The sequence below is a fragment of the Salvelinus alpinus genome, chromosome 9 (assembly GCF_045679555.1).
Source record: "Salvelinus alpinus chromosome 9, SLU_Salpinus.1, whole genome shotgun sequence".
Taxonomy (NCBI): domain Eukaryota; kingdom Metazoa; phylum Chordata; class Actinopteri; order Salmoniformes; family Salmonidae; genus Salvelinus; species Salvelinus alpinus.
In genome coordinates, this window is record NC_092094.1 from 78,986,268 (window position 1) to 79,004,678 (window position 18,411).

Consider the following 18,411-nt stretch of genomic DNA (forward strand, 5'->3'; position numbering starts at 1 on the left):
TTAGCATATTCCCTCCATTAGCATGAGGTTAGTAACAACACAAAACTGACATGATCTCTTGTACCCACCCAGACGTAGTCATGGAATCTGCAGACCCCTTGGCTTCTCATCCTTCCTCTCGGTTTCATGCCTTACTCTCCGTTAGACTACTGCATCTCTAGTCCCTACACAATGCACCATCCGCGTTGCAAATTTCATTTTGCGGTACCCTGTGGTTTTCGGTCCTCAGACAGCTGGTATTGTGGTCCTCGGGACCGGGGACGACGTTGTGTTCCTGGCGAGACGACACCGACCACGGAGGCACATGGCCCAGGTAACCAGTAACAGTCCCCAGCCAAGAATATGCCAGAGAGTTGCTTCCTCTTCCCCCCTCCCTAACAGGACACTAACAGGGTTGGAACACTGGTCTGTGCCAAGCACATAATAACCATATTCTCCTGTGGAGCTACAGACATTCATATCTCAAACAGGGAAATTCCAAAGGAGACTAGACACACCTGATGCAGCTAAGGGGGTCCTGTGTGGCTCAGTTTGTTGAGGATGGCACTTGCAATGCCAGGGTTGTGGGTTCGATTCCCACGGGGGACCAGTATGAACTAATATTAAAATGTATGCACTCATTACTGTAAGTCGCTCTGGATAAGAGCTTCTGCCAAATGACTCAAATGTAAAAATGCAGGGCCTCCCGAGTGACCTCGGTCACCAGTTGAATGGTGTTTCCTCCAACAGTGTTGCGGCTGGCTTCCGGGTTAAGCGTCCGGGTGTTAAGGAGCGTGGTGTCATGGCGTGGCCCTTTATGGGTATAGATTGTGGCTTCCCCCTCTCTCCTACGCCCAGGTTCTGTTATCTGAGGTTGTAAATTCCTGGCGGAGACTCTCTCCGCTTTTCATGCAGAGTTTCACAGTAGAACAAAGGAACTCCCGACAAATTCTACTACATCACAGAATTTGAGAACCGAACCATATCCATATTTTGGAGAATGTGTAAATTGTCGGTGGAGAAGCCAGCTACGACCCGGTCCATTTCGTTTCATGTTTGTGACCCCATGAAAGACAATACAGCCACAATACCCTAACTCTGTTTATACAGGTGCCTCAGTTATGAGGTTTGCATCTAATTCTTGTATAAAATGAATGAGTAAAGATGAAACTATTTGTGAAATGATGTAATGTGATGTTAAACCTTTAATGTGAGAGAATTGTATTCCCATTAAAGTTGAACTAAGTCATTGGCCCGCCGCCGTGAGCACAGACATGATCTGGCGTCATGGAACCGCCTTTTCTATGGTTACGCATAAAACACCCTCCTAAGAAAATCATCTTCAGACTGAGCAAACCCGCAGCGTGAGCTGTTATTGAATTACTAACCATACCACGTGGAGCATTGGCTACACGGCTGGAAAAGATTCAACTCTGAGACTATCGATCCCTACAGAATAGGAGCAAATCTTAGGTACTAATTACTAGTCTGCAGCTAGAAATTATGTAAACTTGGAATGTGAATACCGACAACCGCCGAAACATCTATTCTACGAGAACATTTCTGAACGGTACTCTGAAGTATCCATTCTAACCACGAAAGACTGATCTTCAGGAAAACAGAAAGAGAGCGAGCGACTCGGATGAACTCTCCAGCTGGACTGGATTCCAACAGAGGTCACAACAACACACGGGCGTAAATATATATTGATTGCAATTATTCCCGAATGAGTGAGCATTCATGTGCAAAGGATTAGCATTTCAATTAATATGGTCCCGTGTGGCTCAGTTGGTAGAGCATGGCGCTTGCAACGCCAGGGTTGTGGGTTCAATTCCCACAGGGGGACCAGGATGAATATGTATGAACTTTCCAATTTGTAAGTCGCTCTGGATAAGAGCGTCTGCTAAATGACTTAAATGTAAATATAATTATCAACTGTGTGTAGTGATCCCTTTTGTCTCTCAGTCCACACCCAGTTCCCTTTGTCCACCAAGCCGTCATATCAGCTTAGCCCACAAGGGAATCGTCCCTATTCTTGTAACCAATATCTACTGTTTGTTTGTTTATGCATTTCTGTGATTATTTAGTTAGTTAGTAAATAAATGATTAAGCCAATTGGTGTATGGATGATTCATAGTAAAGGCTGGGTTCGTGCAGATAACCAACAATTTATGACGTTTGGAATGAGACTGACGTCAGGTAAAAAATAATTCATTAATAGAAGACTAATTGATCAGATATTAAAATATCTGAAGAGTTATATTCGGAAAATTATAACTTTGTAATCTGAAGAAGACTTCCTAGTTAATTACATTTACATTATTAGTTTAATCACGTAATAATAATTACAGAGAATTGATTTGCTAAAATAACAGTCTTCACTTTTAATGATGCCAAAGACACGACAGCGGTTAGGCGGGTCATGTTTTGGAGGACGCATCAAAATATATACCACAATTATCAAAAGAGAATGTCCTTCCTGAGGCTTCTATGAGAAGAAAATCTTGTAAAACACAAGAGTAGTCGAGGTGAAAACAGAAGAACATGCTGTGCTTCTGGTTGCTGCTTTAGAACGACCTCTCTCTCGAGCCCGTTGGGGAGTTGCAGCGATGAGACAAGATCGAAATTGGGGGGTAAAAAAAAGCTACATGTAAATCTAAGGCAATACCTCTATTACAGACTACAGTTGGACTACATAGAGACTAGCAATATGCTATGGCTACAGAACTAACTGCAAACAAAGCTGTAGGCATACTGGTTGTACATACCAAGCCATGAAGATAGTTCATAGATCTGTATACACCCTGTGAAGAACATCATTCGTTTAGAAACCTGAGCAGAAGTGTTTCCTTGCCACTGTCGCTTCTACTTGCTCTTTGTAGGGTTAGTACTTAGGGACATTGACAATTGTTTCTGAAAAAACTTCACAATTTTGGATGTAGATTGTTTGAGCGGTAGGATCCTGACCTACACAGACAAGCCCATACAACAGTCACTCACCTGTGTCTTCCTCTTCTTCCTGCTAAGACTTCCAGTCCAGTCGCTGAGGCGTCTCATGCGACTTCTGACCGCGCCAGAGCCCTTCTTCAGGGTGGAGCGCTCTCCGCTGGGCCGGGCCTTACGGCAGGGCAGGGTGTAGGACGAGTACTGCCTGGCCTCCGGACACTCCTCCTCAGTAGGCACGTCCAGGGCCGAAACAAAGGAGGCCCGGTGCTGGATGTGATGGGGGGATTCCCTGTACTCTGCCGACAGGTCCTTAGCCGTGGGGAAGGTGACAGCCATACTGGGGTCCCTATAGAGATCTGATATGGACACTGGGGGAGACTGTTGGCCAAAGGCCTCCAACTGGTCAGCCCCACTGTTTCCCATAGTCCTACTGGGGGAGCAGGACTGCTCCTGGTCGCAGAGGTCCGCACTGTGCCCCCAGGGCGAGTCGTACCAGGACCCCTCGGAGCTCAGCGAGCTGCCCTTGCTGGTCCTGGTGGTGGAGGTTGAGGCTGGCTGCGGAGCTCCGTGGTGGGCCTCAGGCCTCCTGCTGCTGCCAGGAAGGCTCGGGGTGGGCTCTAGGGTGGGGGAGAATTTGAGCAGCTGCACCGGCCCAGAGGCCTCGTCCAGGAGCAGACCACTGTTAGTGTTGGTGAACTCCACCCTCAAACTACCATCCTTCTTGATGACCACCCTGGGACTGCTCTGCTCCTCCAGTCCCTCACCCTCTCCTGGCATCCTCTCTGGGTTCCTGTGTCCGTTCAGAGCATGGTCGTTCAGCTCCCCTGATGCTCTACTGTCCAGGCGTCCACTGCCTTCAAATGGGCAGCAGCCATTCTCAGATGGGAGTTGTGAGCCGCCTCCTGGTGGGGAGTCATGCCAACGACGGCAGTTTGGACTGCCCTTCACCCCCATGGTGACATAATCGTAGTGTCTGGAGACGTACGGCTCTCCTCTCCTCTGCGGGGGGGAGAGGCAGCCTCGGCCAACAGCCCTGGCTTTGTAACCCGAGCCCCCTGGCCCACCTTTCCACCACGTATGGGGGGAAAGAACCTCCTCTTTGGTTGAGCGGAACTTTAGTGAGTAGGGTTTTTGTTTCCCGGGGAGGATTAAGCTGGTGCCCTTGGGCCCCTGAAGGCTGTACTGGCTCTCAGAGTTTCCCATTGCGATCTGGAAGACAAAGGAGACCAATTCTGTCAGAGATACTATGGAAGGCAAGTCAGACATCTGTCGGGTGACATAATTTCAGGTGTCGTCACACTACTGTGCTGAGAGGCTACTGTAACTCAGATTGGTCATGGTTGAGCAGACTCATTCCAAATAGACATTACCACACTACACTTACCGACTAATGATTCCTATGGGAGGCCATCAGTCACGGACTAAGTTTAATCGGATAACATCTGAGTGAAAAGACCAAAGAAAAAGGCATAATTGCGCAGGAGAGCATCTGATAATTACAAAGACAGCCTGTTCTTCTTATTTTAGACCTGTTCCAGGAAAGGTACCAGGGCGGCATCAGCGCCAGTGTGACCAACAAGCCTTCATGGCTGTTATGTGTGAAATGACTTCCAGGGAACCTCAAAGGGTTTTAGATTAGGGAAGGATGGGCATGACCAGACATCTGAAGGGAGCCAATCAAAGCACTGCAAGGTGCGGTTTGAGACATATAAAGGCTTGATTTGACAACTGTTTGTCAACTGTAATGTGTTACTGAAGATAGCTACGGCTCACTGTAAAGTCACTGCATTATCAGTCTAGTTGGCAACACTACAATAGCTATAATCTTCCACTCCCTGCACTGCTTAAAATGTACTAAGTGACTTACCAATAATCGCTACCACTTATAGAAGCACTGTTAATATCTCTGATAGGAGACAGAACTATAGACTCACCTGTGTGTCCTACAGTGTCTTGTCAGAGTGTGGACTTCCAGTGGGCATGGTGGTCCTGGACTCCTCTGCTCTCAGACAACACTATCTCCTCCTGCTGCACAGCCAGGATCATCTGAGGGACACACAAAGGAGAGCGGTTGGGATTAGTGACTGGGTTATCGCTATGCCAACACAGATTTGTTAACTGCCTGTGACAAACCCCCCATGTTTGATGACAGGTGTTGCAATTAGGGCTGAGTCCTAATCCAGCAGTCGGTAGAGGACTTTGGTCTTTTAGTGGTTAAGAAGAGGACACCCAGCTTTGATCAGAGGACTACTCTCCATTAGGGTACCGAGGAGCAGATTCACTTGACAAAATCCTCAATGTCTGTTGACAAGAGGAATAACACTACAAGGCCACTGTACCTCACCCGAAGAGAGGGCATGCATGGCATACAACACACTAAAATTAGTATCTACAAACTTTTGCTGTCAAAGACAGTACAAAACTTCAACATGTGTTAGGCTCAAACCTGCACCAGGTTTCCTGCTGCTGTGCCATTCTGGGTCTATGACTACTGTAGAAACTCACTCCTCCCCTCTGACTCAATACCTCCTTATTTCCCTCTCCAACCTACATTTTTTCCCCAACTCTGCAGAACTCAATGACGTTTTCTTTGATCAGTTGGGAACGTTTTTGAAAGCTCCACTGTTTATTTTTAACACTGGAAATCCAGCCATGTCTTTTGCGCCCCAACAGCCAAATCTGTCCAGGGGCGGATTCAGAAAAACATAACCCGCTGCAGAGCTTTCTTACTGTAGTTATGGGCACAGCTGATGAAAGAGCACAACCCTTCCAGTATACTATTACACATCTACATGCATGTAGCTCACAGTCCAGGAATCAACTCACATGATTACCATCCTCCACTGGTGTAGCAGCACACGTACAGCCTGTGTGAGAGGACATAGTGTAAATACCCTGCCGCCAACAGCCTAACCCCGGGGATGAACTGATCTGTGGCATTACGATGTAATGTACTGTAGCATATAGGCTGAGGGTAATGGGAATCCAAAAGCTCCGGCTTGAGGGTAAAGGTGGTACTGTAGCATATAGGCTGAGGGTAATGGGAATCCAAAAGCTCCGGCTTGAGGGTAAAGGTGGTACTGTAGCATATAGGCTGAGGGTAATGGGAATCCAAAAGCTCCGGCTTGAGGGTAAAGGTGGTACTGTAGCATATAGGCTGAGGGTAATGGGAATCCAAAAGCTCCGGCTTGAGGGTAAAGGTGGTACTGTAGCATATAGGCTGAGGGTAATGGGAATCCAAAAGCTCCGGCTTGAGGGTAAAGGTGGTACTGTAGCATATAGGCTGAGGGTAATGGGAATCCAAAAGCTCCGGCTTGAGGGTAAAGGTGGTACTGTAGCATATAGGCTGAGGGTAATGGGAATCCAAAAGCTCCGGCTTGAGGGTAAAGGTGGTACTGTAGCAGAAGACTGATGTCACAGTCATACATTTTTTTGGGGGGGGGGGTATCGGTGACCTTTCCAATGTGTTAAATCTTGGACATGAAGTCTTGGTTATGATAATGTATAATCAGGTTTATATGAAGTGGGTCAGTCTGGCACAAGGTTAACAGTTTAGCCATGTTTGTTTTTAGTCCTGATCTATACACACACACACATATATATATACACACACAAACATACAAAAAAGTATGTGGACACCCTTCAAATGAGTGGATTTGACTATTTTCAGCCACACCTGCTGCTGACAGCTGTGTAAAATCAAGCACACAGCCATGCAATCTTCATAGACAAACATTGGCAGTAGAATGGCCTTACTGAAGAGCTCAGTGACTTTCAATGTGGTACCGTCATAGGATGTCACCTTTCCAACAAGTCAGTTTGTCAAATGTCTGCCCTGCTAGAGCTGCCCCAGTCAACTGTAAGTGCTGTTATTGTGAAGTGGAAACGTCTAGGAGCAATAATGGCTCAGCTGCGAAGTGGTAGGCCACACAACCTCACAGAACGGGACCGCCGAGTGCTGAAGAGCGCAAAAATTGTCTGTCCCAGTTGCAACACTCACTACTGACTTCCAAATGCCTCTGGAAGCAACGTCAGCACAAGAACTGTTCGTCGGGAGCTTCATGAAATGGGTTTCCATGGCCGAGTAGCCACACACAAGCCTAAAATCACCATGCGAAATGCCAAGCATCGGCTAGAGTGGTGTAAAGCTCGCCGCCATTTGACTCTGGAGCAGTGGAAACGTGTTCTCTGGAGTGATGAATCACGCTTCACTGTCTGGCGGATGAATCTAGGTTTGGCGGATGCCAGGAGAACGCTACCTGCCGAACACACAGCGCCAACTGTAACGTTTTGTGGAGGAGGAATAATGGTCTGGGGCTGTTCTTCATGGTTCAGACTAGGCCCTTTAGATCCATTGACGCGAAATCTTAACGCTACATCATACAATGACATTCTAGATAATTCTGTGCTTCCAACTTTGTGGCAACAGTTTGGGGAAGGCCTTTTCTTGTTTCAGCATGACAATGCCCCCGTGCACAAAGCGAGGTCCATATAGAAATGGTTTGTCGAGATCGGTGTCGAAGAACTTGACTGGCCTGCACAGAGCCCTGACCTCACCTTTGGGATGAATTGGAACGCTGACTGCGAGCCAGGCCGAAATCGCCCAACATCAGTCCCCGACCTCAGGAATGCTCTTGTTGCTGAATGGAAGCAAGTCCCCGCAGCAGTGATCCAATATCTATTGGAAAGCCTTCCCAGAAGAGTGAAGGCTGTTATATCAGTTAAAGGGGGGGACAACTCCATATTAATGCCCATGATTTTGGAATGAGATGTTCGACGAGCGGGTGTCCACATACTTATGGTCATGTAGTGTATTACAAACTGCTGCTAACCATCACCAGCTATAAATGTTCCCACATCTTGTACAGACACACTGGTGGTAATGATACTGAACTTGACACTTCAAGTGAGAGTAAACAGAGCAAATAAGACTCTGGCATCTATTCTCATGAGAAATAGGAGCGATAAAGAGACCCTTGTTACAGAGATGGCACCACTGGGTCAATGGAAATGTGTCTGCCAGGAGGAGGCTGTTCTCAGTTTCAAAGAAGCAAAGCAGCTTTCCTGACAGAAAGTGTTCTCAGGGTTGCCAAGTCTAAGGCCAGAGGCCACGTGTCCAAGGTTAAGAGCCGGCAGCGGTCACGGGTGCCTGGTCGGCCGCAGTTGACCACTCCACTAGGCTAATAGTCCCTGACCTGCCCTCCACAGCATTACGGATCTGTGGGAAAACCAGAGCACCATCTATCACGGCCGGATTTACAATCCACCTTCCATAGTCTCATCTCCCCCCTCCGACTTTCTCTCTGATTAGCATTGACAACAATTAGCCCCTTGAGTTTGAAGTAGGGAAATGGCTCCAAATCCCTCGAAATGAATTAGGAGCACCTAAACAAAGCTCTTCGGGAGCAAATAGACAAATTCCGCTGGCGTGCTGCAGGAGTCAGAAGAAAGGTTGTCACAATAGCTACTTCCAGTTCCTTTCAATGCTAACGTCTGACTGTTTATTCAGGTAAGGGAAGGCTGAACGTTTGAAAGGCTCAAAGCCACAAATACACACACATTCATGCAGTCGTCAACCTGCTGATGTGGGCTGAACCGGAGCATTGTAACAATGTTTTGTGAGGGGAACACATTTTCCTTAGCCACAGCACTGAACCCCCGCCTGAGGCTCTGTGCTCCAGCCCCTCCGATAGGTCATCTGTTCAGGCCCTCCCTCCCCCAACACCCTGTGACCTGGGATTCTCCTGCTAATGGCCCAGGAAGACTCCCACGCCTCTCCCTGTTCAGTCTGACAGCGTGTCTCAGGGATGGAGCCTTGGGCCAAGTCAGTGAGGACACAATTCCACAGGGTATAAACACTGCATAGTTATGCTGTAAAAACGAGAGGGAGGGGGTGTAGTAGTGGGGTGTCTATGTCATCACTGCATTTTTCCTTCATGAGCAAACTTCATTTCCTTGAGACAGGAGCCACAAAGACCCCATATAACTCCTTACAGACATGTGCATGCCTCTGCAATCACGCGCACACACACACACACAAAACCCAACATGCCCAAGTCTATATTAGACTTCACACAGGGCTGCATATTGAGCCAGGCTGAGGCTGTCTGTGAAAAACCCCTCCTGTCCTTGAAGGTAAACTTGAGAAACAAACCCTCAGAAAACCCTAGACACAGCAGTGTGAAGCATGGGGCTGGATTGGGCCTTCCTTGAAGGACACAGCCCCAGCACTACAATTCCATGCTAGTGGACTTTTTTAACCCACTAAACTACAGAACCCTAGAGATTAGGATCCACCCCCTTAGCATTTCTCAAAAGGCACAAGTGGACACAGAAACGTGTGGTACAATATGAAATCCCAGCATGAATGCCTCTGCATAGCCCTATCAGAGGACATTATTGATCCATCAAAGCAGACAGACAGCTTGGTTTTTGGCTTCAATCTGACATGAAGTACACTAGAAAAATACACAGGTAAAACTACTGTCTCATTAATCATTTAGAAGGACACAAAGGATGTATTGAAAAGGTGAACCCCATTGTTCCCTCAGACCCATACCGTCATCTATTACTATAACTAGCTATCCAGCGCTCCTTCATGTTACCTTCCCTTCTGTCAAATTAGTACCCAGGGGACTTCTCCCTTATCACCTTCCTGTGGCACAGAGCCTAGCCTAATGCTTAGCTAACTCTTAAAGGAGCAGTACAGTATAAATCGATCCGACGTCTGTTTTAGAAGCAGGAAAACACTGTCTGAGAGTGAGACCACCTTTCACCAGACAAATTCACACGGACTGACAAAAACGGGAAGTAAACAAAAGTCAGTAGAATGTTGCTGGAAGATGGAGATCTGACTCGGCCTGAGCTCTGTCATACATGCTGAACACAGAGGATCCTGTGGACATTCAGTTATAAAGAAGGAAACAAAGTCCGTGAAACAGAGTGCAGGCATATATTACAGTGTGGTAGATTGTACTGTATTGCCAAAGCCGCTGAGCATCAATCCAACTGCTTGTTAGTGTCTTTCGGACTTTTTCATTATCCATTTAAAAAGGCCTTCTTCGACGTGCTCTGATCCTCTGAACCAAGAATGCCATGACGCCCTACAGAGACATTGTGGGAGTCATTTCAGAATCAGACAAATGCCAAGAGTCAAAACAGTTCTTAATAACAATTGCTAAATAACGGAGCACTGATTATACCAAAAGTAAATGTTGCCAACTTCACTACAGGATCTAAATCATGGGCTGTACGACAGACCAGAAACACCACAGAAAATGTAAAAGAATCCATCGTAGCAAACAGCAACAATAAATCAGTGAGCCTGACGGACTCTGCTGTGAATGAATATAATGCTGGCAACAGTGAAATGTACGGAGTTGATAACAAGGTCCCCTGTGGGGGAGAATGGTCCCCATATATAATAAACCCCACTGGGGTCTACAGTAACAGAGCTAGAAGAGCTACAGCAGGAAACATGCCAACACCCCTAAACAGTACAATAGACGCCGTGTTGAAGTCTGCTCGTACACAAACAAAGCTCCAGACACACAGACCTGTCTACACCTGTGCACCTGGGTAAAAGAAAACCGTAGTAAAAGTTTCTTTCCCCCGTTTTATCTTAATCCTAGTAATAGAGGAAACAAAGGGAAGGGTGAAATGGAGAGATAAAAACAACCCTTACCTCCGTCCAAAGCTTTAATCTAAAAGCTCTTTGAAGAGCAAAGCAAGGAGAATCTAGAGCTCTCTGATCTTAAAGTGGAGTCAGTGGAGTCAGCCTGCCGGTCTTAAAGTGACACGCACACTGGCTGAGGCACATGTGGAAACTTCCTCTCCTTCCACCCAGATTCTAGGCACAGCGAATCATAATCCTCCAGGGTAACGCTGGGCAACAGAGCGAGGTGAGGAGGAGGAAAAGTGCTCAAGCCAGCCTCACTCACTCTCTCCAGTTGGAAGTTAGGACCAGATATGTTTTATTTAGTATAGGAACACCCTCCGTGTTGTTTCTCCTTTCGCCTGCTTTTCCGTTGGCCACAGTAGAGGATGCAGGAACTTTTTTTGAAACCCAAGGCAGTTTTCCATGGGCACTAGATATTATTGGGCGAGACAAGTTGGCGTATGGAGCTGTATAATGCCTGGGAGGCTCCAGGGAACGCTGCTATGACTGGGGCTTGTCTGACCCGACATACCACAACGACTCCAAGAGAACACGGTGACAGAACGCTCTGAATCCAGGCTGAGGAGATCCCTCAGAGCAGAAACAGGAGGAGGATACAGGCCTCCGCATGCTTCGGTTCGGTTGGCACCTACCAGAACTCGGCTAGGCGAACTGAACGAGTGTGCTCGCATACTCCCTTAAAAGATATTCGCTTGACAAACGAGAGAAAAAAGCAGCAATAGTACAATTTGTCCATCTTAAGATGCCTCAAAATAGTAAGAATTAATTTAAAGATAATTGAAGAAATCTGTCATAAATTGACATTATCGCAGAGGAGATCTTAGTCCCGCAATTTTACATCCAAGATGTTTGGTGCACTATTTCGAGTGAAAACGAGTCCTCTATCGTTGAATGACAACAAACACTTCATTAAAGGATATCTACTGTTGACCAATGACCGACGAAAGGGCGGAGACTTCGGCTACCAAATTTAGTCTAGCCACGAGAAAAAAAGGTCATGTGCACGAACAGCCAGAAAAACCCTCGCTGAAGACTAAAAATAACAAAAACGTCACAAAACGGTCATAAAACACAGAGGTAACAAAACAGTAGGAACACCTGCCTCTTTCCATGACAGACTGACCAGGTGAAAGCTATGATCCCTTATTGATGACAGCTGTTAAATCAGTGTAGATTAAGGGGAAGAGAAAGATTAAAGAAGGATTTGAGACAATTAAGACATTGTGTATGTGTGCCATTCAGAGGGTGAATGGGCAAGACAAAAGATTTATGTGCCTTTGAACGTGGTATGGTAGCAGGTGCCACCGATTTGAGTATGTCAAGAAATGCAAAGCTGCTGTGTCTTTCACACCCAAACGTTTCCCGTGTGTATCAAGAATGGTCCAACGTCCAAAGGACATCCAACCAACTTAACACAACTGTTGGAATCATTGGAGTCAACATGGGCCAGCATCCCTGTGGAATGTTTTTGACACCTTGTAAAGTCCATGCCCCAACGACAAATTGAGGCTGTTCTGAGGGAAAAAGGGGGTGCAACTCAATATTAGGAAGGTGTTTCTAATGTTTTTTTACACTCAGTGTATATGCACGAACTGTTACGAACTACTTATGATGGGAAGCATGCGGAAGCCTTAAAACAGATAGAAAGACTAAGGCCTGGATGAAGAGAAGGAGAGGAGGAGAGACGAGAAGGAGAGGAGGAGAGACGAGAAGGAGAGGAGGAGAGACGAGAAGGAGAGGAGGAGAGACGAGAAGGAGAGGAGGAGAGACGAGAAGGAGAGGAGGAGAGACGAGAAGGAGGAGAGACGAGAAGGAGAGGAGGAGAGACGAGAAGGAGAGGAGGAGAGACGAGAAGGAGAGGAGGAGAGACGAGAAGGAGAGGAGGAGAGACGAGAAGGAGAGGAGGAGAGACGAGAAGGAGGAGAGACGAGAGGAGGAGACGAGAAGGGAGTATTGAAGAGAGACGAAGGGGTTGGGTTGAATAGTATGCAGAGCCAGAGGGCCAGATCTGTATCTATTTTAAAAAGCTAATTAAAGTGAATGAGAAAAGGCAGAGACAAAAGTCCACATTCATTCCCCGGAATTAACGTCTCTGAAACGCAGACCAAATGGTGTGCTTTCCTGGCGGGTCCAAATGGTGACCACCTTTCTAAAAACACACATGCTCCTCTACACAGAACCGTCGTTGAAACTGGCCCATTGAGAAAGCCACAGCACAGCAGGGCCAGTTGCTGGTCTGAAGTATGCCAGACAATTCCAAAGGCTGTTCCTTCTTTTCCCCACCAGGTTTTGTGAGCCGCTCCTTTATTTTTAAGTACCAACAGGAATAGAGTGACCTCTGGTGCTCAAAACTACTTCACTGCTTAGATTTAAACCGCACAGGATTTAAACCGCACAGTCAAATTGATGTTCAGCAGGTAATTAGAAGCTAGAAATGTTTATCACAATTCCTGGCTTCGAAACGCCATCCTAAAAGACTGCAACATCTTCACGTTGTGCGGAAGATAGGGGACTCACCATTTTGTAGACTCACAAAAGAAATGTCAAACAATACTGCTGCTTATACAAGGGACTATATAAAGACCATTCCCTTCAAGATAGTATACGCCTCTGTAATTCGGAATGCTTGTGGTTATTTGATAAGGTGGAGGATCTACTCAGACCCAATAGTGGGTGCTCTTCTCATGATCCTCCTTACTCTCTGACCATAGCCAACCTCCTCACAATCCAACCAATTACTTGAGCAGTGGCGTGTATTACAAAACATTTACGAAGCTATTTTTTACAAAATAATGTATCTTTCGTCTCTCTGTGTTCCGTAAATTTCCTTCAATTCGCATCAGTCAATGTATCTCACTGGAGAAAGCGTCCGAGCAAAGGAAACAGCGCCCCTCTGTCTCAGTATGTGTAGCCCATCTATCTGATGCTGTCTGGTCAAAAAGAGTATGACATTGTTGCCGCCCGTAGCATTGAACGCAAGGGAAGCCAGCGAGCATTTGGCCTCCCTTGAAATAATAATAACCAATCAGCGTTGAGCTAAACTGAGTGAGCTCAGCTGTGAATACACTTTTTTTGGTGTGCCAGGAGCAAAGGGAAGCCAGGTTGGATTTGGCTTCACACTAATCACATGACATCAGAAGCCAAACGTTGCATCTCATTGTGTCGTTGTAGTCCAGTGGCCAGCTAGCTAAAATCGTCCCTTTCCTAAATTAGCCACGGATGGAGATAGGGATTTGGACTTGTGGTTTTACTTAATTTCTCCGTACTGGCCAATGATTATAACTGTGATTCTGATCCAACCATAAATTCATACATTGTGCCCCTGGCCTGAGAAGATGGAAGTTCAACATGTACTGAAGATGGAAGTTCAACATGTACTGTAGCTAATGCTAACTAGCTGGCCTGGCGCATCGTTGCCCATGAAGTTAGGCTAGCAAGACAACAACTAAAAGCGTGAACTGAATGACAGAGTCATAGACAGTTTAGGCAACATGAAAGAGGATGGCATTGGCATGTTTTACAAGTAGGGAGAGTCAACATCATGTTTTTTCTACTTGCAAGCAAGCATGCGCACACTTAGAAATCAGTACCATGGACAGCCACATCATATTTAGCTTACATTGATTGGACTAAATTGCTTTTGGTCTTTTTTAGTTGTCACGGTATTAGACTAAGCAGAGGTGATTAGATGATGTTGAAATGGTGCTGGAATAGTGGAGGAAGCGCCTGTTTTCTTACTGACAACTCTTCTTGGTTCTAAATCAATAGTTTAGTAGGTCAAAAATGTGGGAAACATTACCTTGCTTGACCATGCTGTAGGTCATTTAACTGTTTGTTACATGCAATATGCTTTGTGGAGTTCCCCAGACAGAGGTTGCTCTCCGGTTTTGTGATGAAACAAAGGTGTGGTTGAATTTATTCTGCCACTGTCTTCTTATTGTCTCGGCCTCAGGCCTATATATCACGGTGGCAAGGCATGTGAACTAACAGGTTAGAGCAAACAACGCAATTATCACAAGACATAGGTTCTAATATGGCTATTTTTCCCCTTTCTTGGCTTCCATGGTAATTTTACCCACGTCACCGCTACTGTACTTGAGACCAATCCAAATTAGCTGATTTGTGAAACTCTTACAAATGACATTGTACCCTAATATTTCAATAGCTGTAAAATAATAAGCTGTTCTTGGCCGGCTGCATGTGCAAGAGGAGTCAGGTTCACAATGTTGGCAACAATAAGAGCAGCATTCAGAGGGTCCAAACAATGTCAGCAGCATAATGGCCCTCGCGGACTAGTCTGGGAAATCGCAAAGGCTTTTGTAGAGGGGGTTAGCCAACACACTTTCAGAGGCAGAGAAGCAGAAAGAAAGAGAGAGAAAGAAAGAAAGAGAGAATGAAAGGAGAGAAAGATCATACCAGTGACAGTCAAAACACACATTCAGAAGCATAGAACCATAATGAAAAGAGAGTGAGGAAGGAAGCGAGAACGGCATAATACATATGATACAGAGCAGGTGTGGTTCATTCCGTTGAGCTCAATGAAAGGACTGACCATAATTAAGCTCAATTAACAGGCTGAATGAGCTCTGAGGGGGAAGGATCTCATCGGGGGATAATCTCTCTCTCCCCTCTCCTCTCCTCTCAGACAGGAGCCTCATGTAACGTACATCAACATGCCATTTGGGCTGACTCCTACTCAGCACCCTGACAGATAAAGTACTTGAAAAGCGCAGAGGCACATTGTAGTACATAATGATAGTAATGGACTGCATTTATATGGCGCTTTTCACTAGCTAGGTCTAAAAGTGCTTTACATAGCAATGGGTTTGGGCGTGCAGGGCCGGGAGAGTGTGAGGGCCGAGGTTTGGTGAACTGTAGGGTTAGTCCTTTCACACACCACCCTGATAACGTGTCCAGTGATACCCCTCAACCCGTGATAGCCTCCACCGTTCAATCCCCCCGCTCAGTCAGAGGAGACACCCTACCGGGACAAACTTCAGCATTACCACACACACCATTGATGGCCCTCCCCCTCTCCTCCCATCCCTCTGTATAATCACCATAGTAGAACCAACCCGGCTTGCCCGCTCGTCCTACACGGCGAGACAGTGAGTGAGGGTTAAGGAAATCAGGGAGTGAATCACTGTTTCTCTCTATCCAAACTGTCATAAAGAACCGAGAGAGAGCAGTATGGATGCCGATGCAAGTGTCTTCTGGTGATGCTTTTGCCATCTTAACTCAGACTTCCCAGGTCAGTGTGCTCCAGGAGACAGGACCTAGTAAACGGTAGACATTTTCATTTAGGGGATTGTTTAATGGCAGTTGATGGAAAAGCCGTCAAATTAATTTCACACCTCATCTCAGCCCCATTGATGATGTCTAAACCTCCCTACAATAAACTATCGGCTGACACTGAACCCCATGGGAGAGAGAGAAGAGAGAGGCATTAACTCAGCATGCTAATAACCCAGTGTCTCTCCCCAACACTGTGACAGATGCATTCTGGTAGCCATTTGTAATCTGACGCCATTGATTATACAGCTCGTGGGGGGATTTGAGTAGCAACACCCAGCGGGATTGGAAATATTCACAACAAAGACTCTGTTGATGGAAATTGCAGCTTTGGAGGGAGGTAGAATGGGAAGATATGGGAGAGAGAGAGTACGAGAGAGAGCGAGAGGACAAGAGAGGGAGAAAGTGAAGGTGGAATTCAGACCCCATGATGTCAATGATCCAGGGTCAGAGTTTAGAGGTCAGGTCTATTGTTCCTGTCTAAACTGAACTACTTCCCTCCTGTCTCTGGCCATGTTGGTCTGGCTCTCCTCCTGAGAGGAGGATGTCGTCTGTGAGCTAAGCTCAGTGTCAGTCCGTCTGTCTGTTAGCACCAGGAAGACAAGTGGAGACCGATGGATCTCAGCACATCCTGACATTAAAGCTCTCTAATGTGGAAAAAGCAACTTAAACCCCAGGCAATTCTACACTTTGAATTTGTTTCTGATGAACAAAGCACAACCACTAAGAGTCATTACATTTCCCTTTCTCGGTGCCATGATGTGAGAACTCCATTGCCTCCCTGACTTCTCCTACTGTCTGTTAGCTCGCCTCAATTATACCAAAGTGGAAGCAGTAAGCCCAGATCGACAGCCTGATCAACCACCTTTGTCAAGTCCCCTGTCAGATCAGGCCCCAGTGGAAGGAATCTACAAAGAGCTGCATGTCAGAGATGCTCTCGCCCCAGAACTACTTCAAGGCAGCCTGTGTGTTTTCCTCCCCACTGACAGAGACGGTACTAGACCCGAAGTCAGAGCTGGGAGTAAACAGCACATCTACTGCCATGTTCAGTGGAGAGAGACACTCCCCCAGGAGTGTCACTATCCATGTTGCATGGCTTCTGTCAGCAGTGTGTGTGTGTGTGTGTGTGTGTGTGTGTTTAGCAGAGAGGGGGAATGCTGCTTGCATAGGAAATACACACCTTCAAAGTTGCAATCAATCAGCGAAGGGTGACTCTAGGGTGCCGTGTGTGTGAAAAGTTGAACCCCCAAAACAACCTTACTCTGTCCATTAGGCAGCGTAATGAGGACTGAAGCTGATGGAACGCTGATGTGCACCTGCCGTTCTCCAGCTGTGGGGAAGATGACACCCTCACACTCAGAAGAGAAGCTGTGACATGTTTAACTCGTAGTCCGAGCTGGAAAAGACACACTTCAATCTCAGTATCTCTGTGGGAGAACCTATTATGTACCAATCGTTCAATGTCTGCAGCAGGAGTATTGAACTGTATTAAATGTCTGGTAAACCAGTGAACAGTTCCTGGTCTCTTGTATTAGTCTGACCGCTGGCATTGGGGGGGCAGAGGTTGAGGTGGGAGCCGGCACGACATCCCTCCCATGAGATAGCAGTGAAGCCACAGGCTCCATGGTCTAGGTCTGAGGGCTCTGATTGCCAGAGAGCCAGATAAGAGGCTAGAGGGGCCCAGGGAAACAGTTCCCCACCCAGCACTGTGGGGCCAGCCCAGGAAGACACGTCACGGCTGCCAAACACGCCAGTTTCCTCCTCTATAAGGACGATGGGAGCTACAGAGGCTGTAGCAGACGCTCACATCCGTGGGATCAGCTTTTCCTCAAGGTCAACTCTTCAAACCTATACAGCCGTATCTCCAGCCCACACCGCCATCCCTCTCTTCAAACCTATACAGCCGTATCTCCAGCCCACACCGCCATCCCTCTCTTCAAACCTATACAGCCGTATCTCCAGCCCACACCGCCATCCCTCTCTTCAAACCTATACAGCCGTATCTCCAGCCCACACCGCCATCCCTCTCTTCAAACCTATACAGCCGTATCTCCAGCCCACACCGCCATCCCTCTCTTCAAACCTATACAGCCGTATCTCCAGCCCACACCGCCATCCCTCTCTTCAAACCTATACAGCCGTATCTCCAGCCCACACCGCCATCCCTCTCTTCAAACCTATACAGCCGTATCTCCAGCCCACACCGCCATCCCTCTCTTCAAACCTATACAGCCGTATCTCCAGCCCACACCGCCATCCCTCTCTTCAAACCTATACAGCCGTATCTCCAGCCCACACCGCCATCCCTCTCTTCAAACCTATACAGCCGTATCTCCAGCCCACACAGCTGTCCCTCTCTTCAAACCTATACAGCCGTATCTCCAGCCCACACCGCCATCCCTCTCTTCAAACCTATACAGCCGTATCTCCAGCCCCACACAGCTGTCCCTCTCTTCCCCACCGCCACCCCTCTCTTCCCCGCCCCCACAATATAACACATTGGGCACGTGAGCCGT

The 18,411-nt window shown here is 47.0% G+C and overlaps 1 protein-coding gene across 1 annotated transcript in view; it reads right to left on the bottom strand.

The window, feature by feature from the left end:
- LOC139530994 (rho guanine nucleotide exchange factor TIAM2-like) overlaps positions 1 to 18,411 on the bottom strand; it is a 100,440-nt gene that overhangs the window by 59,539 nt on the left and 22,490 nt on the right. The window contains exons 2-3 of the mRNA XM_071327783.1: positions 4,860 to 4,971; positions 2,980 to 4,134 (exon numbers count right to left, since the gene is read on the bottom strand). Of these exons, the coding sequence (XP_071183884.1) occupies positions 2,980 to 4,128 (1,149 nt within the window). The 5' untranslated portion in view covers positions 4,129 to 4,134; positions 4,860 to 4,971. The remainder of the gene's footprint in view (positions 1 to 2,979; positions 4,135 to 4,859; positions 4,972 to 18,411) is intronic.